This window comes from Zophobas morio, unplaced genomic scaffold (assembly GCF_036711695.1).
Source record: "Zophobas morio isolate AGI-343-1 ecotype UQ-CSIRO unplaced genomic scaffold, CSIRO_AGI_Zmor_V1 ptg000191l, whole genome shotgun sequence".
Classification (NCBI taxonomy): domain Eukaryota; kingdom Metazoa; phylum Arthropoda; class Insecta; order Coleoptera; family Tenebrionidae; genus Zophobas; species Zophobas morio.
The window spans coordinates 97,005-119,576 of NW_026972295.1; the positions used below are offsets into that span (position 1 = coordinate 97,005).

Below are 22,572 nucleotides of genomic sequence, written 5' to 3' on the forward strand. Positions count from 1 at the left end.
TTTATTTATTTATTTATTTATTAATGACAGCCCATGGTGCTCGATCGAGTTAAAAAATTCGAATATTCGAGCTTTCAAACAGGAGTTGACGCAAATATATCACAAAAGCACTCAGAATGTCATTAATTTTTAAAATTAACAAAAAAAAAAATAAAAATTAGCGCTTAAGCGCTTCACGTGGGCGGCATTAACGTGCTCCGTCCCAAGGCTCGTAAATTAGTTCGCTCATCAGCAGGCGATTAGTGTGCCTGGTGAGCCTCTTGTAAAGAACCACGGCATGGCGTTCGAAGACAATGTTTGAGGGTTCCAACTGAAGGACCGGTGAAGAGCATCATTTCGTACAAATCGCGGTGCCTTTATCAGAACACGCAGCAATTTGTTCTGTCGCATTTGAAGTGCCGACTATCGCAGTGGTCGTAGGTCAAAGCATCAGGCGCGTATGTCATCGTTGGCTGGATATACGACAAATACAATTGCCGTTGTTTCGCAGAGAAAACTCACTCTTTCCGCAAAGTAAAGGATAAAGCGCCTTGCTTGCTGCCACGACCTTCTCCACTACGTAGTCCAGGGTGAGGCCGCCAGGAAAATTTTTTGTCGATGATGGAATCTTCATACCATTAAAAGTTAAGGGCACCAAAAAAAGGACGCGTTTCTCTAAAATTAATATAACTTTGCTCTTCATCGCATTTATAGTAACCTTCCAATCACGGCACCTGACAACAAGGGCGTCAAGATAGCGCTGTTGTAGATGCTTGCATAGCGAGGCGGGAGACTTTGAAGAGGATACGGTCGTATCTTCAGCGTAGAGGGCGATTAGTGTGTGTGGTCGGACGGTAAGGGCACGTCCGTCTCTCATGTAAATTGCAAATAAGAAGCAAAAGAAGTGACCCCTGAGGGGCCCTGCCGTCAGAGATTCGAAGCGGCGACCGGGGAGCACCCACTCGCACACGGAAGACGCGACCACTCATATATGATTTCAGCACGTTTGAAGTCCCCGAGGGGCGGAATGAGCGCAGTTTGTGCAGCAGGTCTTCATGCTAAACTTGATAAAATGTCTTTTCAACGGCAAGGAAGACAGCGCCCGTTGGCTTCTCATGGTTTAAAGCGCGAATGATTCATTCAGTTAAGCAGAGGAGCTGCTGGGCCGTAGAGTTCCCTTGCCAAAATCCAAATTGAAACTCCGGTAAAAATTTCCGAGCGTCAACAACCTCTTTAAGACGGCGTAGTAATACGACTCACCCACTTTGCCGGCCGCTGACAGTAGGCTGATGGGCCGGTACTTGCTAATGCTGATTCCGGTTTAAGTATTTTTGGTAGCATCTCAATGGTCGCCGTCTCCATGGAATCGGAAAGACGCCAAGGAGCTTCGAAGATTTTATAAGGAGGTAAAGATAGTGCATCCCTATTAATGGCATTTTTCTTCAGTATCTCATTAGTGAGATCATCCGGCCAGGCCCTTTTTGTTTAGGTAGCGCTTTGACGATTGCCTGCACCTCGTCATTAAGTGGTTCGCAGTTAACAGGGAGGGGTAAGCATAGCTGAGGGAAACGCATCATCATTAGCAGTATAGCAATCAATAGTACATTCTGGATAGCAAGGACATTGGCTTAAAGCGTAGCTTTATCTCCATCACTCTCGGCCGCTATAATTCGTTCACGAAGGAGCAGTAGTGGCTCTTTGATCCTTTTAACAAATTTCCAAAGGAGAAGTGACTGCTGCCGGATTCTGATATTCGATGCAGTTTGCTCTCCCATTATTGTTAAAATGGGCCATTAGATTTTTTCTAGTCGCCTTTGAAGTCGATTAAGCGCAAGTTTATCTTCGGCGTTCTGCGACAACACATGGCTACCCGAATAAGACGTCGATGTTAGCAGATAAGTGCCGACCGGTGCGGTACGTGACTTCACGAGTTGTCGTGGCAATAATGTGAACCATGTTCAGTGCGATTCGAAAACGGCGACAGCATTATCAAGCAGAGCGGGCATGGACAGTAATGACAGAGACGGCGACAGCGTGATTTCTAAGACATTAATTTATCTGTTCCAGTTGGTAAAAATACGTGTAATGGTCTTGGTGTGTACTTCTCATCCCCTAAATCGAGAATAACTAGGAGGTGTACGGTGGGCAGTCAGTGGAGCGCTTCAATTGACGTAGAGAGACGTATATCTTTAAGTATGGCAATATCTCGTACGTCTATTTTGCCTGTATTCGCCAAGTGTGATGATTACTGGGGAGCTAGCACGCACAGCCCGTGGTCATTCGAGTTAGCGACTCGGCGGTTCCATGGTGGGTGCTCGCAAATAAGATTTCCCCACCAAACAGCAGAAGGGGGGCTCCCAAGAATGGCGTCCAAATAGGAGGGCGGAAGTAGCTTCCAAGAGAATTTTGTAGACAGCAATTACAGACATGGTCCCTGGTCGGTCATACATTGGGAAATTCCTACTGTCTTAACGCTTTGTAGAGCTGGCATAGATATCGAACGATGTCGAATACTCCGTTTCACCAAGCTAGCCACCCCCCCCCCCGACGTGTGCATCAATTCTGGCTTGGCAATAAGTAACAAAGTTGCACAAATTAAATACAACGTTAGGAAGGAGGTACGTCTTGTTAATGGCGCACACATCATTTCTTTCTCGCAGTAACAGATCCTGAAGCTCGTGCTTCTTACTCTGAAAACCATTTGCGTTCCAAAATAGGAGTCGAATGTGGCGGTGGGTCTTTGGCTTAGAAACCGTTGCAAACATATCCCAGTCCTTTCACAGTTTCAAGCATTCTGGGTAACATCGTCGTTAAAAATTGCTAACATCTGCCGTATTGTCGGCTGCGACTGTTCAGCTTAGCAGTAGAAGCATGACCAGGGGCTTTAGAACCTCATGGGATATTGGACAAATCTTGATGAGGTTTTGTCCTCAAACGAGAAGCGTAAGAGACCCTCGGGTATCAGTATTGTTTGTAGTTGGCGCCAACAAAGTAAACTTTGCGGGTTAGCTGACTGCCTAACGCGGATAATATTTGAAGCCTTGATAATTAGCGGCCTATGCCTCGCCACAATTCGCAAAATCTAGCAGGCGAGTCTCTTTGATTTAGTACACTCGACGGAAATAACACTCCCCGTATTTAATGCAGCGAGATGCCGCAGCCAAAAAGCTTGCATCCTGGCCAAAGGTTTGGCAGCAGTGTCACCGGTCAACGCGACTGCTTTTTCGAAGTTCTTCTATTTCTGAAGATGGGAAATAGTCTTCGTCGCTTTGCTCTAGGTAGATGCACCAGCACCGGTGGTAACGGACTCTTCTTCCGCTCGCCAATGGTGGTGTGCCCTCTGTGTGCATCCGTGCCACTCGGAAGTGTGTGAAGCCTTGCGCGCGCAGGACCGCCTCAGCCATGGAGATATCGAGTTCGCAATAAATTCCACGAATAACAAATTTTTGTGGTTGATCTTCAGGTAATCAATAGGTAAAATGTTGTAATTCATGCTTGCGCATTATCGCTGTGATCGCACGGTATTCTTGAGCTGTTATCGGAAATTTTTAATTCCGAGACGCGTGTCTCTTGACCTCGGAATCATGGCACTGTTGGATTGAAAAAGTTGTAAAAGGAGCCACTTTTGTTTTCGCAAAGGGTAATAGGAGGGATTTTCTCTTTATGAGTTCGCAGGGGACGTTCTGTAGTAGATGGTCTTTCTTTTAACAGAGGGAGAATGTTAGAAGCGCTGTCCATCTCCATGTCTACGGTGTCTTGTAAAAATTTTCTGGGCTACTCTGGGTCTCTTAATTTTCAGGTTGCCTTTACCCTTAATGGGGGAAGCTTACTACTATCATTACTATTAATAATATTTCTATTTTTATTACTGGATATATATTTTTATTGCCATTAGTGTTCTTGCTAACTATTATATTATTATTAATGACTCCAGTACGAGGACTATTAGCCATAAAGTTATTGCTACTATCACTATTTTCCTTAATAGTAGCTATTTCCCCGTGTCTAGACCCGCCTTTTGTAAATTTTAAAGTCTTGCTATCTTCCAGTACCACTTCGGAAGCATCTGGTTGATCTAGAATTTGTAAGGCCGAAAATACGTTATTACTGTTAGTTGTATTATCGAAAGGCTCCTTTCACCTTTTAGACTTTTTCTCGTCCTGAGTATTTTTAGTAACTTCAAGAAGTTCGGCCTTTGTGGAATCTAACTCTTTCTTGAGTTCTTCATTAATAGCCAACAAGTTAGCACTGAATGCTCTAAGTTCTTCTTCAGAGGGCAGATGCATAAGTAATATAAAGGTAGAGGTTAAAAGGAAGAAAAAATAATAATTAATATATAATAGATATAAGATCTGTAATATAAGTTCAGTAGATATAATTTATGCAATTTAAATTTATAAAATGTGTAAGTATATTTTGAATAAATCGCTAAATAAGTGAGTTAAAGAAATATCACAAATTCCAATAAAGTTAGGTGCGCGGGCCAAAATTACAACCTGGGGGTTAGAGCAAAAAAGTAGTTAAATATGCCTCTTCCTATCTATCCATGGCTGCATGCTAGTTTAGGGGTTTTAGACTATTAATAACCCCCCTCACGGAAATATAATATTCCCTGGGTATTAGTAATTCTTTGTAGTCGTCACAGCTGTTACCCGAAATTTTAATTTACAATAAAAAATTGTAATAGTCAATAGAAACAAAGGTAAAAAGCGTTGAAGAGGCATTAAAGGGGGATTCTTTGGTATTTACTTGCATAAACCATTTTTATAAAAAGTTTTAAGGATTTCACGTTTTGTATTTGTGTTCGAATACTCTGAATTTTTTTTACTCAGGACTTTAACGCATCATGTTTTTGATCTACAGAGGTCCCTTAGCGTTGTTCGGCCTGTCCCTTATTTCTACTTATGTGGAAAGTATATCTTTTAGTAGTGTTTTTTTTATAGTTTAATTAATTTCAACTAGTAATAATCAGACATATTGCGCTTATAGAGTGTAGCATCCGCTAAGTGTGTTTATGTTATAATTTATTGCCAAATGTTTCGATTTTGATCGGCTATGATAAAATTATTATAGTTATAAATATTATTTGCAAATTCTTCTATACCTTTCATTTGTCTTCTATTATATATTTTTTGGGCTGCTTTATTAAAAAGCAATAACGTTATAAAAATTTAACAGTCACCCACATATTTACCGACTAATTTTATTATCAAATGTTAATTAACGGAAGAAAAGCTAGCAAAACTAAGCCCTAGGTAAAGAGAATAACGAAAGCTGCTTTTGGTTACTGCTAGTTTTCAAAGCTAGTAAAGAAAAAGGTACAAATCTATACGCTTCCAAAAAAGTCAAATTTCAATTATATATGTATCAACTACAAACTTTTTAACCCTTGCCAATCTCTTAAAAGCTTAAAAACCATGTAACTTTTTTTTCCGAATAACCTTGATCTTAAAGCTAGATGAAAGATAGCAAACATTTGACCCTGAAAACACTAAAAATGATATTAACTTTTTAAACGAATAATTACCGAGATCTTAAATATATGAGCCTAATAAAACTCCTCATCCACGATCAGGGCTATTTGAGAAGGTTGACACCCAGTATATTTCCCAATTTAAGAACCAAGTTGGTTTAGTAATATAATAATACCCTTAAGTTATCCTTGAAATTTTTAAAGTAAATCAAGAAAAGAAGGACGACAAATTAAAAGCAATGTTTTGCAACTCCATTCTCTTATCTAAAGTTATTCCCGGAATGGCATTACCATTATTGGTGGTAGCTCCAGAAGCGTAAACATAAGTACACCCAAGGTATGAATAAATGCATAAAAAATTTATTCATATATAACAGCAATTAGTCTGACCCTCTATACTACAGCATGTCCCGCACAGAAAACAAAGAGTAGAAAAATAAAATTCCTTTCTTCGGGAATAGTATGTTTATCGGCACAAAGGCACGTGGTTAACCCTAACCCAAAAACACATACAGAGAAACAATGATGTGCACCCTTAGCGGCACCATAGATTAAGTTGTTCTGTATACTACCCAAACATATACTCCCTTATAAATAAATAGATTAAGACTCTTTTCTACTTTAAAAAAAGTTTTTTTTAAAATTTTGGAAGCTTGAGGCTATTTAAAAAGCTATGAGTTTATTAGAACTGCTAAACTGCAAAGAGCGCACAAAAAGTAATTAAAACTATGGGTTGAACCAGGGCACTGAACTTTTGGATGCAGTGCCAAGCAAATCAATAGAAATTCCTTTTCTTACTTTACTTAAAATATATATCGTGTAAATTTCTTTACAGCTACCAAAAAATTCTGCAAAGTCCGTGGTTACCACATAGTCGCCTGGCTAAATCCAGAAAGTATTATATTATTAACGCTAACTTATTACTTACCGAACAACTTAACCCTAATTAGTATAATGTGGTAGTTAATACTATTACGAAGACTGAAGTAAATATCGGTATAACATTTATTAGTTGACAAGCAATTTATATTATCGGCTGTAACGAGAAACCCCAGGTATCATTCCGGCTTCAGCGAGATTTCGAAAAACAATACGATCGATACGATATTCAGCTAAAGTGAAATATGCAGTTATAAAAAAAACGGCTTTAAAGAAAAAGTAAGTAAATAAAAAAGTAAAAGTAGTCATGTATGAGTGCTAACTAAGTAACCACAAACCACCTGTAGTTAAGAAGTACGCAGGCAAAGCAGGTCTAAAGAAACTTACACAACACAGCTCTTGGTCTAGAGGAAAATATGCTTCTATTTCTAATTCTAGTTCGTGAGGAATTACGAGGCAAAGAACTTAATTGGTAAGCTGCATCCCATCTATAGCGCTCTGGAATGTTTTCGTTAACAGCTAACGCTATAGAAGTAAAATACTTTTTTATTATTAATTGTTACCAAAAGTAAAAGTTCAAGATATAAAATAGTATATTTACAAAAAGTTATTATAACAGATCTCTTTTTAATTTTTCCAATACCAATAATTTTACAAAACAGAGTAAGATACACCTTTTGCAAACTTTTAAAAACAATTTTATTAATATAGGCCTCTTATAATATATATTCGTAAATAAAATTATACACCGATAAATGGATGATATTAACATTTTATTATAAAATATTTAAAGTTTGTAGACGAACTTTAAGATAACCTTTGAGTACATTTCGCGTATCTTCGTATTCATTAAAAAGTTTCCTTCTAGCCCAATCTGTAACAATTTTATGATCGCGCCACCAAGAGCTAGGGGCTTTCAAAGAGTGATTGCCAAAAGCTTGGCCATGCGAAGCGTGGATAAACATAACACTTTTATTAATGTAACAAACCGAAGTCTTCGGTACAGGCAAATTTTATAAAGGCTTCCCTGCTCTCTAACGGCCTCTTCGCCCAGTCACCTATAGAGCTAAAGAGTAGTACTCAATCCACATTTTTAGCCTTAACAAAATAATGGAATGCGATTGCCCCTGGCCCGAGCTCGTGGGCTTTGAAGTTTACTTTGAGTTACAAGGTAGCCGTTGTTAACGAGCGCTTATTAAAAATAGTTTTCTTTTGAAAGTGCAACCAGTAGATTATTGTTTATTTTAAACTAGATAGTTATTTACAATTACTTAAGGAGGACCCCTGTACATAGTTTTTACAAGTAATGGAATATGAGAGTCCCGAACATACTTCCATTGTAGAGGATCTTATCACTTCTAAGAGGAGGACAGATTTATACAAATTGTTAAGTGAAAATGTTAGAAACCTTGACACCTCATCAGACAGTAAAACTGGTAGTAGTATTTACTCAACAACTTATGAAGAATTTATACTTTATTAATTGTAATATGGCAGTCTTATCTTCATTATATTAAATTTTATTATTGATTATTTTTACTTGGTATTCCTTAAGTTTATCTCTGCTATTGATATATTGATATTTTTTCTTTTTCTATTAGTTTATTTAATTAAATATTAGTTTTTATTTTTAATTTAGTAAACAGAAGTTAACTGTTAAAAGTTTTAACTCTCAAAAGTGTTACCTATTTTAAAAATTTTTGTACATATATGGAGCCTTCGGCTACTATAAAATAACTCAGTTATAAGTTAGTCTTTTTCTTTATAAATTTTAAAGTATGTTGATTTTCCATATTGGTCTTATTTTATCGCAGGCAGCAATATTACAGAAAATTGCCCACGACCTAGAAAAAAAATTACCGATACGAAGGCTGGTTTTTTCTATGAAGAGGATATTTTATTACTAACTAAAAATACGAAATTTTCCAGTAAACCTAAAAAGGTCAAATCTGAGGAGCCTTTATCTAAAGGTTTCTTTATATAATCTTATTTATTTTTTATTTTTTTTTGACTTCTTTATTAATAGTTAATTATAATATAACTGGTGGTTTTATTTGCCAAAACTGCCAAGGAAGTTTTGGTAGTTCTTTTCTTTTTAACTCCTTTGAAGTTCCCGTTTGCAACGATTGTCGGAAGATTGACAAAGAACAAGAAAATTATTATTCTTTCATAACCAAAACTCAGGCTAAGGAGGTTTTTTATTATATAACTCTTATTACTTAACTTAGTATACAAATTTATAAACTTATTCTTAGTTATTTTAGTTTTTATAAATAATTAAGTAAATCATACACTTTAGGAATATTTATTAACCGAAAATGACTTGCAATCTTTACGATTTATTATTAAAAGAAATCCTCAAGGAGCTATATTTGCTAGTATGAAGTTATATTTAGCTTTTCAGGTTATGCATACTGAATTTATTTTAATATTTATAGCTGCTTAGTATTAAATTTAGAAACCTTTAAATTTTTTTACTACACTTTTTTAAATATTCATATGTTAGTTCGTTTTTACCGTCTTTATATTCTCACTCAATTTACTTTCTGTTTGTAGTATTCATTTAAAAAATTATGGTAACTCTAAATTTAGGGATGTTATGTATTGATATAATTTTAATTAATTTGGGTAATTCTCTCACACTACTAATTGTTCTGATAATGTGTTTGTAAACTTTTAAATATTAAAGTAATATTGATCGATTTGGTACTTTTTTCTTATAGGAGTTGTATATATCGTTTATTTTGTTATAGAAATAATAGTGGGTCTGTAAGAAGATAGTTCAGGGCAAAGTTTACTAATTGTTGGTCGTAAAATAAGTAAAAGTAATTTGCGTAAAATTTTGCTTTTCAAGGTTTTTTTATAGTTTTTATTATTTCTATTTAAGCAAACTTTAGTAATATTTTTTTATTTATTTAGCAGTTAGTATTATTTTACTATTGGAGCTCTACTTGAACTATACTATTTCAATATCCTGTAATCTTTTTGTCATCCTTTATTTTTCTATTAAGAAAATTGTTTATTCGCAAGTCTTCTACACCGTCTTCCATTCTGTTAGTCGTCAAGCGTATTAAGCGATTCTTCCTTTTACAAAACATAACTTATTTTTGTTTAAAGACCGTCACTATCAAGTTTTGCAGTTTTTCTGCGGCCAGTGTGTTACTTTATTGCATGGAACTGTTCCCCAGGAGCTGTAAGGGTAGCAAGCAGCGAAAAACTAAAAAGCTTTTGCTATAGCAATCAACTTTTTTATTTAAAAAATCGAACTTTTTATATACACGTAGGTAAAACTATACACTATAATATTCAGTAAATTGGAAACCGTTGTGTAAATTGCGCACTAGTATTTAAATTATGGGTCTTTTTTTTGGGGGGGGGGGGGTTTATTATACTTTATATATTCCACTTCTAATAACTATTATTTTATAGGTTGAAGAAATTTCCTTTCAAAGATGGAATGGCGAAAGTGGTTTGGACGAGGAAATTGCTAGAAGACGGGATGAAAGAATTAAAAGGAAAAAAATCAAAGCTAAAAAGGAACTATTAGGCGCGAATGCATATATTGATTTGTTTATAAAAAACCTTCTATTGCTTAATATATTTTATACAAAAAAAATTAGATAAGCTACTATTAGAACATACGAGAGTTTACTTGATACCATCCGTACATTATTTAATTTTGAGTTCACAAAATTTTCATTTTATATGCTTTCAATGTTTGATAAAACACATTTTTAAGTTTTTAAAATTCCTGTATTTATCAGAATATACTCAATTAACTGCACTCATATAATATAAAACTATAACTTTTACTATTTTAAACTATATCCAACGACAAAACTTTTGGTAATATAGCTTGTTACCAAAATTTTAAATTGTAAACAAAAGGGCTTGGCTAAGCCTCATTAATATATTTTGTAGAAATAGAAACAGTTTATTGCATTACAACAGATTTGCATTAAAGTATGCGCATAAAAAAGTATTCGTAAAATAACTGGAGCATTAATATTGCAAGACGAGAATTTAAGATCTTTATATACTTTTGAAAAAAGGAAATATTTTTGCATATGTGCAATTAAGTTGCTACCAAACTACATAAAATAAATTTTGTTTAACTAAACGTATCCATCAAAAGTCTGCAAAGTTATTTCCTTATTTGATTTTCTTTAATTTCTTCCGTTTACAAAAAAACTATATTGCTTAAAAACTTTAAGTTTTAAGTTTTTTAAAGTAATAATTATCCAATTTTTCTATTATAATTTTTTTAATTTGCTCTATCTATCTTTTAAGTTTAACTTAAAATTCGATTTTAATTCTGCGTCTCCAGAGTTACGGAGGAAAACTGTCCCTAAAGTTTTAATGAAGCAAAAAGAAGCGCATGTACACGAATTTGGAGAAGAAGTATACGATTCGGCTAAAGACCAGTTTTTAAAGACTTGTAAAATATGCAAGTTTACTCACTTTTATGAAAAAATGTAAACATTCAGTTATGTAAGATTAACGCATAAAATTCTTAAATTTACTTCAGTGCGCGCGCAATGTGCTTATATTGTATTGCATCTTATAAAGTGGTAAAAGTCAAACAGTTTTTAATAAACATTAATACAGTCACGTAAGTTGTAATATTACAATTATAATAGGAAGACAGTCCTTAGTGACTTCCCCAAAATGAACACCCCCTTATAAGGCAAAAAACACGCTAATTTCATATGCGTTGCAAAGTATACTTACAACATGCAGAATCACATGTTTATTGGCGTTTTTTAGTTGCAAGTGCATATTCCTTTTATTAGAAAAATTTAGAAGTTATTTCCATTAGTAATGATTTAATATCCTTGCGGAGGGTGGGTGGCGTAGGCTTGAGCATACATGGAAGCCTGAGCAGCGTACGCCTGAGCAGCCGCTTGGGGGTTGTAAGCTGCCTGCATCGTCGGAGTCCCCATAATTGTGCCAGGATAGGATGTCATAGGTGCCGGCGGACAGACGGGCGGCTGGCTTGGAGCTATACTATAGGCCATCGCATTGTAATTGGTAAGAGCTGCGTTGTACACTACAAAAAGGAAGTGAGCGGCCATAAATTCAAGCGCTAGTAAACATATAGGACCTCCATTAAACGAGGAGGAGTTGACCGTGTTTGTGGTCTGTTTGGCAGCCACAAAGCCCTTCCCATAGTTGTAACCGCCGTAACGACCTAGCAAGGTAAACCAATAAAATTGTAGCTCATCGCCTGTGGGAAAGATGCTTATACCTGATCGGGAGTCATTGTCGCGGTAAAGTTGGGCCAGTTGCCGCAATTTTGCGGGAATTTCTTGACTGGCCGATTCAAGAATGTCGATTAGCTCTTTTGCTTGCTTGCTGTTTTCCGAAGTAAAAAACGTGAAGGCGACCCCTGTCTTGCCGGCGCGGCCTGTGCGACCAATACGATGGATGTAATCGGCGCACGTGGACGGAAAGTCGTAGTTAACCACGGTAGTAACGTCCTTGACGTCTTTGTGCATATATAAGTAGTTTTTCGTTCATTACCGATCTTGAAATAACTTATGATTTTACTTTTCTACATAACTAGCTTCTAAAGCAAACTTGATATAATTAAAGTGTCTTGGAGCGGCTAGCTACACGCCGCAACTAAGAACAAAAGGCGGTTCAAGTTTTTTAACAAATTTCGTTTTCTTTTTGCAACGGCGTTCCAGCTTTCCCCTTTCCATGCTTCCAGAGAAAAGGGCGCAGGAGCCTTCCAAAAAGAAAACGGAAAAAACCGAACCACAATGTTCTAATGCAAAATAATTGATAAACATAACATCAATACAGAGCAGAAGCGGCCAAAAGGAACAAAAAACAAAAATAATAAGAAAAAAAACAAGAAATAATAACCGAGGCCCCTTCCAGCCACGTCAGTGGCCACAAGAATAATGATGCGGCCAGCACGAAAGTCGTTTAGCACGGCATCCCTCTCTCGTTGGCACTTGTCACCGTGAATGCACCCGACCCGGAAGCCCTGCCCCCGAAGCATGTGCATGACGGACTCAGTACTGCGCTTGGTAGCTACAAAAACAAGAATTTTTCCAGGAACATTCACGTATGTCCTTAAAATTTGTATCAACCTAAAAGAGCAGACAGTAAACATGTGATATTTATCAGGGAAAGTATAGATAACTATTATTATTATAGCTGCTACGTTAAATACAATATACTTTTGCTCCTTTTCATATTTAGTGCAAATGTCTATTTTCTGGGTAATGCGAGAGTTGGCGGAGAGTTCTAATGAGCCTATATTGACTTGAATATATTCCGATAAGTATGTTTCGGCCAATCGTTTGACACCTGGAGGCCATGTGGCGCTCCACATCAGGGTTTGCCTATCCGGCTTTATAATATTTAAAATGCAGTCTTATGTAACTCAAATAATGCCAAGATAGCAAAATATTTAGAGATACTCTTTAATGCACTACTTACAGTCTTTCACTCAAAACACAATAAATATAATAATGATACTCTACACTTCAAGTTTAAGTATAAAGATATAATAAAAAAAACAATACGCGAATCTGGTTGACAATCTTGTTCATGTCTGGCTCGAAGCCCATATCCAACATCCGATCGGCCTCGTCAAGAACAAGATATGTGCAACGCCGAAGATTAGTATGGCGACTCTCGAGCATGTCCAGAAGTCGACCCGGGGTGGCAATCACTATTTCAACACCTTCATAAAGCAGGTAAGGCGCATACAAATACAGATGCTTTTTAATAATCTAAAATTTATTTTAATAATTATTGTAACATAAAAGCAAGCTAAGGAATAATATATATTTAGTTTAATAAACTCTTGAAAGGTTCTTCTATAATACACTTATAACAGATATTGAAATTAAAGAGTTAATTTTACAATAAATTTCTAAAAGTAAAAAACAGGTATACTAAGTAAAAAACGCTTCATAAAAAATTTTAAAAAATGGGATATGTAACAGTAAAGCGTAAAAACCCTTTTCCAGTTGCTCTATTTGAGGATATCTCGATACTCCTCCGCATATACAAGTGTTGCTTATCGAGCACACTGAGCCATATTGCTGGGCGACCTGCTGAATTTGCATCGCAAGTTCTCGGGTAGGAGCTAAAACTAAAACAATGGGGCCTATAAAAAAGATTAAAAATTATAAAAAAAAATTCATGAAATTTCTAAAACGCCAATATAAATAAAATTGCTTAATAACTTCTAAACAGTAAACCACATAAATGTTTTTATAAATTTCTGATTTTCTTTATAAGTTAGAGATGCAAGCTACTTATCCAGTACACTTTACTATAAAATACTTTAAACTTAAATAGAAAATAGCTAAAAGTAAGCCCATAAAAAAACAATAATAATACATACCATCACCGGGAGACAAAATGGGTTGGGCCATTATATGTACGATAGCTGGAAGAATAAAAGAAAGCGTTTTTCCCGAGCCGGTTTCAGCGACTCCGATCATATCTCGACCTTTATAAAAAGAAGTCGTATAATTACAAATATAAACCAACTACAATCACACACCAGAAAGAGCCATGGGCCAGCCCTGTGCCTGGATAGGCGTGGGCTTAACAAATCCTTGTTTACCAAGAACACTTTTGATGTATTCAGGAAACGGAGCTTCTTCAAAAGACTGTATCGGACGAGGAACATCTCGTCCAATTACAGACATCTCAGCTGCAAGGCGAAAGGCTTCAACTTCGGCTTGAGTACGTCTCAAGACCCTAAAAGTTATAGCTGATAAAAAAAAAAGGATAAAATTAAAAACAAATATTCAATACGCCTCGCAAGGAGTATAAAAATTTTTCTCAAAACGCGGAAGCTTTGAAAGATCCCATTTGGGTGTAGGTAAGTTAACTTGTGTGTCTTTATTTTTCCCAAAAAAACTGCTTCCGCTATTCGCAGGCTTAAAGGACTTATTATAATCGTGGCTACGATCGCGACTACGGCTTCGACTGCGACTGCGACTGCGGCTTCTCCTAATAGGAAATATTAGTAACAAAATAAAGAGTAGCAAGAAAAGAATAAACCTTCTTCCCCTGTCTCGACTTCTACTACGATGTCGGCGCGATTTACGCTCGCTTCCTCTATCACCATCTCTATCTCGGCTAAAAAAAATAATGTTTGATTGAAAAATTATTTAGTATATAGTTTCACTGTTATCATAGTTCTAAATTCTACAACACGTTGGTAATCAAGTCGCATAGTAAGTAAACCGTATAAACAGTGTTGCAAAGCTAAATAGTTTTCTTATAATAAAAAACAAAATAAAAAATTATGCAATAAGAAGGCTAACCCGTACGACGACATGATAACGTAAACTAATATCCGCTCCTCAAGACCTGAGAATCGGAGAGAAATGTGCACGTTGGCATAAGCTTTTTCTTAACAAATAGTTTTCACGTGGTAGCAAAGCGAAAAAATTAAATTGACAGGTATAAAATAAAGTCTACCTAAAAACTATTAATTTCCATAAAAAGATGAAAAGGTTTCAAACAAACCTGTTAAATGGTAACAGGAAAAAGCTGATAAATCTAAGTATTGTTTTAAAAAAAAAATTATAATTGATATACCCTAAGTTTTTGATTTTTTCAGCTTCTTAAATCTACGTGGACGGGAGAAAGGGTTTATTTAGGTTACAACTCTCAGTTAGCTGAGACTTAAAAAACTTTTATAAATATCTTTGCGAATTTCTTTGCATAGAATATAAGGACTTTCATGCTAGAGTTGCTAGGCCTTAAAAAAAAAATTATTTAGCTCTAATCTTCACTGCTGCGCATTATTACTTAATCACTGGACTATTTTATAAAAAAATTTTTGTTAAGTTCTTTGCATAGAATGTAAGAACGTTTAGCCAAAGTTGCTAGACCTGTTAGGGGAAAATTACTTAGCTTTAATTTTCATTGCTGCGCATATTACTTAATCACTGGGCTATTTCTTAAAAGAGAAATAGGACTACTTAACCAATATTTTTGTTATATGCTTAAAAGATTTTAAATTATGTTAGTTACGATTACTATTATTTTTAATTATATTGTTTTTAATATGCACTCATTTGTTTTATTAAAAGTGAAGTGACTTTTATTTAAGCTTAATCTTTGATATTACCATATATTTAATACTTTTATTATATTATAACATTTTTACAAGTATCATAAACAAACATAGAAATCTTGCTTACCAATTTAGATTTGTAGGGAAACAACGCGTGACGCCGTTTCTTTAGTTTACAAATTTTAGAATAAAACTGCATTAAATATTAGTATAGCTTGATACTAAGGAAAGAGGCAGTATAAAATACCTTGCAGGTAATTTTTTATTTTTTATTATAAATGATATACGCAGAGGCTTTGTAAAGTCGAGCGAGGATCGCATTGCTTGGCTAACAATATAGATTATCTGAAGAAGTTCTTGTATAGATTCCGCTAGTTATTTCACGTTTATATATACGTAAAAGTGTGGGGTGGTGTAAAAACTATAAGTCGGCTCCTAAAGTGCTTCGCGGGCCATCGGAAGCGTACGCCATTCCAAAGATCGTATGTAACTGTGTGCCCACAAGCGGTCAAGTTGCTTTAAAAACGTTTAAAAAGAGGGTAGTCATATTTCGAGTATTCTTTAATTTCAGGTCGTCGTGTAAGTCTTACGCACTAAGTAAGGTGCGCAATCATTAGCCGCGAAAGCTTGTTTTGTTGCGTCTGCAGGGATGCAATCGTCGAAGTTTTTTTCTATATCGGAGCGGATGCATAGGACATTACGGCGTGCAAGCGCATACTTTACAAAGGTAGAGTTTATAGCGCAGGGACGCTTCTTGCGCACAACAGCGGGAAAGCGCAACGTGACACCGCCAAGTTAGTCGCTTATCTATGATAACATCCAAGTGCTTGTCCTTGAGACCCCCTAAGCTATTAAAACTTTTTAGGGTTAGAATCGGGGATAGTGTAGTGTATCTTTTAAAAATGAGAATTGCTTTGCTTCTTTTCTATTGGTTAATAGCCGCTCCCCATTATGGTCCCCAGTTGGCAAATGTTTACAGGTAGCGTTATGGGTGTTGCCATAATAATGGCAGTCTTTTGGATGACGCGTAAACAACAGTGTCAGTGTAGTGTGCAATCAAATGTGGGGGTTTGCAAGAAGTGGACCGCATGTACAGGGCGATGAACAGGGGTGACAACAAAGAGCTCTGCGGAACACCAGCTGAGAGTCTGGCGAGGCTCTCACTCGAAAGGTGCGTACGAGGCGGAGTACCTAGTGTCCGTAGTTAAGGTAGAAAACCACGGGAGCTGCGCGGTATATATATAATACTGGCTAAGAACAATCTTTAGTATGCGATCGAAGACTTTTTCAACGTCGAGAAGGACGATGCTCTTAGTATTAAAAATTGAAATTCTGAGTTGTCCACTAGACAAAGCGTAAAATTTGAGTGCCTTGAGGAACCTCTTTAAAACCCTAACTCAAATTCCGGAAACGCCTTGTTTGTTTTTATAAACTCCTAGTTATTCTACACCTTTTACTCTGCTAGAATTAGGCTAATGGGGCACTGTATGCTAGCATCTGGTGAAGCACGCTGAGTCCTAGGAAGCAACGCGACAGAGGCTGTTTTTCATCAAGATGCGAAGAAGCCAAGAAACATTGCAGTACTTGCAAAACAGGAAAGGAGATTAATCGCCAGAAGCGACAAATTTTTTACAGTTTATTAGTAATGCCGTCAAAGCTAAATGCCTTCGGCCCTAGAGTGCAAGGACAACTATTTCACTAGTTGTTCTCGGTTTTATAAGTCCGACGTTAACAATTGAGGAGGCTTGAGAGATGTAATATCTTCGTCCCCTAAGGTAGCAGAAGTTGGAGAAAGGCCCTGAACTTAAGATGGTCGGCAAAGAGCGTCGCCTTATCTTCATCGCTTTCAGCAATTAGCACGCCGGTTATTAAGTGACGGAGACAAAGATATGGTTGTCCTTCGTCAGCTGCTAGCACGTCCTTCAGTTGCGCCGCCCAGCTGTTTATCTGAAAAGGGGCCAGCTCTTTTCTAGTGTGTCTGTGAAAGTGTCCTGCGTTAACCTGTTCGTTGGGATTTTGTGTACAGCGCCCACGCGTATTACCAGCAGCGTTAACGGTAGTCGCCTTATACGAGACGCAGCTTCGTGGCTAGTCATCGTGGCAGCGAGGGCAATAATCAGTGAGCCCTCAAAACTGTTAACTACGTCTTCTAGAAGCGAGAAGGTATGATGAGTCGGAGGACGGCGATACTTCAATCGCAGCTGTAAATTTAGTTTAGTATGTAATTTACCGTGTTCAGAGGTTTCCTGTAGTTTTACCTCCACCTAACTTTAGTAAGGCGGGCAGGTAATTTTAACAGAGCTCATTTAGCTAGGGAATTGATACCGACTAGCGGATAAACCATGTTTAAGCAAATATAAATGTCACTTTTAGCGGAACGGGGGTCTGTAGACAGATTTACGGTTCCCTAAACATGTCTTGAGGTAAATAGGCTTGGAAGATAAATTGAATTTGTGTATTTATCAGATAATTATACATGAGTAAAACAGGTTGTTAAATGCTATTGTGTTAAGTTCAATTTAATGATGAATAAAGAGGGAACACTGCGCGCTAAGTTAAACTATTCTTTTAACATGTATTAAAAGATAGAATTGCCAACCTCGCCTAAGCTTAGTGAACTCCTGCTCATTTTCTTATAATACCCGTTTCATACTATTTAGTATTCATTCTTGCCCCTCTCCAAAAACGAGTAAAATATCTCAATTTATTAATTTTTTCTGCTTTCAATCTTTATAATAATTATTTTATAGAAAAACGATGTTTTTAAAATTAGCCTAATTTGTATTTCTAGTCTTAACTTATGAGTTTATATATGTCTAACTAAAATTTAATACGTTTTGGGGCTTCGTGATAAGGATAAGTGCATTTTTAAAGGACACTAACCGTTACAAACCTTTATGATCTATTTTGGCAATGCTTTTTTATTATTTGTATCGCTAGTCCAGTCACCTCATTTCTTTGGTGATAATCAACTTTTATTAGATGGTTTTTTTAATGAAATTTTCAGTTATTTTCTACTTAAAATGCCGATCCTTTATCTGCTTCTCAGATATATATATAGCAAGTTTATAAGTTAGTCAAACATGACTATAAATGACAAGGCTCTTTTCCCTCGTTAGGTAAAGGATGCCTGTCTGGAGGCTTTTCCGGCATCCAATTAACCGGTCTTCAGTGAGCCCTGATCCTAAAAGTCGCTGTCCTCTTTCTTAGTAGTTAGTTTTAGCGCCTTCTTACAACTAGAGCAAGTGATAAAATCCGCTACAGATATTTATCGGTCATTCTCTCATTCTTTAAAAGTTTTGATACTTGGAATACATATTGTTGGCTGCCTAAACCTTTTGGAGAGGTGTAAACGATATAAACTGTAAGTATTGATAAAATTGACTGCAGTTTTCCGCAGTAAAGTAGCTGTCAAATTTTTTTTACTTACAGAGTAATTAAAATATATCTTTATAACTTCATTTTTATAATAATTGTTTTCTTCGAAGCTCTTGGTATACATGTAATTATACAGGGGAGAAATGACTACAAGGAAGTGAGGTTCAAGGGTTGGAAGTCACATGGAAGACTAAGTTTCCTTTTCTCTTTTCTCTCTCTCTTGTTGTTTTAAGTTATCCGCTGTGTACGGACGAAGTATTTCTTGTGTGCAGTAATGTACGGGATAGTTTAATGATTAATACATATAATTTCTTAGTGTTAAATAATATTTTTATTAACTCTCTTATTTTTACTAAGAAAAGACTAACATATACCGCATATTTTTCTATTACTCTTAAGTAGAAAATGGTAAATAACCTCCCAAAAAGGTTATCTGTGCCTTTTTAAAAGTAAATCCTGTTCCCAAAATCTTTTTTCTCCAATGACTGAAGAGCTCGTTTGGTTTTCTTGTTTCAAAAAGTGAATTGGCATCCCTTATATTATTAAAAACCTGCTTTTTATGCAAATTACGACCTTGCCTTCCTGCAACCTTATAATAAACTTGTCCACTCTTAACTAATTTTATTTCTTTCCAACCTATAATATTTTTGTTCTTTAACTCTAATTGCGTTTTGTTCCGTCAAGTCTTCAGCTCAGTCTTACAATTCGCTTGACAGCACCGGCCTTAAGGAAGTTAAAAGTTAAAAGTGCTTAAATATATAAATATTTTTATTGTATTTATTATTAAAAACATTTTTCTTTATCATTATTTAAAGACTCTGTACATTTAATTATTGACTTTTTCGGGAATAATATTTCTGCAAATTCCGCAAGAGTAGTGTTTATTTTCCATTTCTTCGTACTGTTTTCTATCAATATTGTCACACTCTAATGTGTTAATAAACTAATTAGTTAAGGCAAACGCCTTTAAGGGTATTGAAAAAATAATATTCTCTAAGTGTAAAAAAAAAACGTAAACAATGTTTTAGTTCTCAGTACTACCGATGTGTATCCATCGATCACAGTCGTCGCAGCAAATCATAGGGACTTCGTCGTTGGAATTGCTATAAACTTTCAAGCATATCGGACAGTAATCGCCGTTGCGGAAAAGTCTTGCAGTGAATGTGAATTGTAAAAGTTATCAAAATATTCATTACAAAAAGTTTAAGTTGGCTAATTTATATAATATAACAGAAATAGTACAGATACTACTAAAATTTTTCTAATAAAGAAGATCTTTATATAAAAATTAAATTTATGTATTGTATAATTGTAGATTTCCAACAGTTAAAGCTTATTAACAAACTTTATAACTTTAAAAAGTAAGCGATTTTTGTAGAAAAATTCTTCTTTCTGGTAAAGTATATGTTGAAGTAGTTAAAATCCCTCCTTTCTTTGATTTTATGATTTTATGTATAAGCACTTTTTATAATGACTTAATAACTTTTAATAAGTAAAGAAATCAGTATCAACGAGGAAAATGGATAAGCAAAATTTTTCTGTACGTTACTTTTTAAATTTATGTTCTTATACAGAGCAAAAAAGGTTAAAAAGAAGTTTAATAAAAAAGAAAGTAATAAAGAAATAGCAATAATAATAATCAATGAGAACCTTGAGCACTTTACACAAAGTGTTTGAAGAAACTTTGGAGGCGTATTCTCATCTTTAGGTTTCGAATACTTATAAAACAATAAATATACCATCACATTAGGTTTTAACATTTTTATATAATATATATATATATATAGATAAGATAACAGTAAAAAGTCCAAAATTTTTGATTCGTTCAACATAATACATAAATAAAGGTTACTATAAAAATATAAGAATTTTGCAATAATACTGGTTATTCTACAATAATAATTGAATATTTACTTTACTTTAACTAGTAAAATTAATTGTTTTTAGGTTATAAAATATTATATCATAGTATTATTTACTCATATATATGAGTAGGCATCAAATAACAAACTTCGTGTTTCCAATGAACATTGTGAAGCACACTTTCGCCTGGAGTTGTACTCCCACAACTGGCGCATTTCCCACAGTCGTTGCATATCCACCGCCCTGAAGTTGACGGGAAATATAAGGTGGTTCTTCAATTTCAGTAACTTGTATAAAAAAGTTACGAGCAGCGAAAAACAATAAAGTCGCCGTACTAAAAAGGTCATTGAGAATGTGCGTACTAAACTTTTTAATGCTTAAATAAACTATCAGCGTATATATATAAAGTAGTTAAAAGCAAAGATGAAGCTTCGAAATGAGAGTGAAGGAGTGCTAAACTTAACAACAGTAAAAAGTAGTTTAAAAGTAAATAAAAATTATAAAATATCTGTCTTGTAAGATAATTATTAAGTGAACACATGAAAATTATAATATTTCTTTATGTAAAAATAAAAGCATTACAGATAAAACTAAGAAACGCATAATAATATAATAACTAAAAAGTTGTCGGAAGCTGGTTAATTTATATATAATGGTATATTAATAAATAAGAAATTAAACATACAAACAGTGATGCTAACCAATAGGCAGCCGTTTTAAACCGACACAAAAAGTGTGATAACCTCGATCGCACTCGTCGCAAAACATAAACTTATCCTGAATAAAAGAGTATAGTAAAATAATAATAATAATAATAATAATAATAATAATAATAATAATAATAATAATAATAATAATAATATAATATATGAACATTAGCAAACAGCGCGAAAATATATATTTCGTATACTTTAGTAGCCAAAAAGCTAAAAAGTTTATAAAAAGAATATACAGAAATAGTAAATAAAGTTTTATAATAAAATTTTATTAGTAAATAAAAGTAATATCGCGTAATACATGAATTTTTTATATACTTTTCGCCGACTTTAAAAATGACCAATAAACTAAAGATAAATGTTTTAACAAATCAAATAGGAAAAAAAACCGTGCCTCATTATCACTGCTGTCACATATTCGACAAGTCTTGCATTCGCTGCACTGCCAATCATAACTATGCACTTTTTTCTCTAATTCTGGCGAAATTTCCAAGCATTGTGCGTGCGCTTACATATGAAAAAATATAGGAAAATTAAGTCAAAAAAAAAGAGAGCAGTCGCTACGTTCATTTAGTTAATAAGCAACCAACTTATAATAGTCCACAACCATTCGCCACGTTTAACATAGTAGTTAAAAAGTTTAAAATTCAAAATGCATCTTTTTAAGATTGATATTAAAAAGTAGCTACTTATTTACTATCCAATAAGGACAAATAAGAATGAAAAAAAAGTCAAACACCAAAATCGTAAAACTCAATCAACGGACAAAGAAATAATCAAGTAGAATTGCAAAATTTTATAATATAAAGATAGAAAATATTAAAAATTTAAAAATTCTACCTTAAAAAATTTATTAGATACTGATGTCCGCATAAAATGATTATTAAAAACAAAAAATTATATAAATAAAGAAAACCAAAAGTGATAAGCAAAGCTAACAACCTTTTGCATGTACGCACAGATATAATATATTAAACTGTATGTTCAAGAAAAATAAAAATATAAAAAAACTTTTTAAGGCCCAATAAAAAAAAAAGAAGAAACAAAAGTCTACCTCCCATGTGGCAATTAGAACAAATTAGAAATTTTTTATCGCTTTTCTCGTACTTTTCACAAACCACGCAGCATTTAGTTTTTCTTGATGCTTGTCTTTTTTCTTAAAAAACATAATAGTAAAGTCTGCTATAGTAAATATTAAATAAACTCTTTAATTAAAACCTAGC

General features: G+C 34.8%; 3 protein-coding genes and 1 long non-coding RNA gene across 4 annotated transcripts; 1 reads left to right on the forward strand and 3 right to left on the reverse strand.

Moving 5' to 3' along the window:
• Nucleotides 1-6,470: 6,470 nt before the first annotated feature.
• On the reverse strand, nucleotides 6,471-7,378 carry LOC135145841 (uncharacterized). The gene is made up of 3 exons (XR_010283576.1): nucleotides 7,149-7,378; nucleotides 6,719-6,856; nucleotides 6,471-6,564 (listed from the first exon to the last, which is right to left on the reverse strand). It is a non-coding gene; the product is annotated as an uncharacterized LOC135145841 (long non-coding RNA).
• Nucleotides 7,379-7,594: 216 nt separating this feature from the next.
• LOC135145844 (DNA repair protein complementing XP-A cells homolog) lies at nucleotides 7,595-10,832 on the forward strand. Its single transcript, XM_064077980.1, has 6 exons — nucleotides 7,595-7,767; nucleotides 8,146-8,301; nucleotides 8,358-8,524; nucleotides 8,631-8,735; nucleotides 9,761-9,878; nucleotides 10,659-10,832. Exons 1-6 carry the CDS (start codon nucleotides 7,638-7,640, stop codon nucleotides 10,808-10,810), a joined length of 828 nt encoding a protein of 275 aa, XP_063934050.1. The 5' UTR covers nucleotides 7,595-7,637; the 3' UTR covers nucleotides 10,811-10,832.
• Nucleotides 10,833-11,108: 276 nt separating this feature from the next.
• Nucleotides 11,109-14,679, reverse strand: LOC135145822 (uncharacterized). The gene is made up of 12 exons (XM_064077958.1): nucleotides 14,635-14,679; nucleotides 14,369-14,446; nucleotides 14,120-14,317; nucleotides 13,863-14,062; nucleotides 13,701-13,808; nucleotides 13,311-13,460; nucleotides 12,871-13,031; nucleotides 12,523-12,695; nucleotides 12,203-12,432; nucleotides 11,580-11,819; nucleotides 11,436-11,522; nucleotides 11,109-11,381 (listed from the first exon to the last, which is right to left on the reverse strand). The coding sequence occupies exons 1-12, from the start codon at nucleotides 14,646-14,648 to the stop codon at nucleotides 11,158-11,160; spliced, it is 1,863 nt and encodes a 620-aa protein (XP_063934028.1). The 5' UTR covers nucleotides 14,649-14,679; the 3' UTR covers nucleotides 11,109-11,157.
• Nucleotides 14,680-19,290: 4,611 nt separating this feature from the next.
• On the reverse strand, nucleotides 19,291-21,404 carry LOC135145818 (uncharacterized). The gene is made up of 6 exons (XM_064077955.1): nucleotides 21,335-21,404; nucleotides 20,782-20,876; nucleotides 20,421-20,488; nucleotides 19,812-19,921; nucleotides 19,595-19,697; nucleotides 19,291-19,493 (listed from the first exon to the last, which is right to left on the reverse strand). Exons 1-5 carry the CDS (start codon nucleotides 21,399-21,401, stop codon nucleotides 19,597-19,599), a joined length of 441 nt encoding a protein of 146 aa, XP_063934025.1. The 5' UTR covers nucleotides 21,402-21,404; the 3' UTR covers nucleotides 19,291-19,493; nucleotides 19,595-19,596.
• Nucleotides 21,405-22,572: the final 1,168 nt, after the last annotated feature.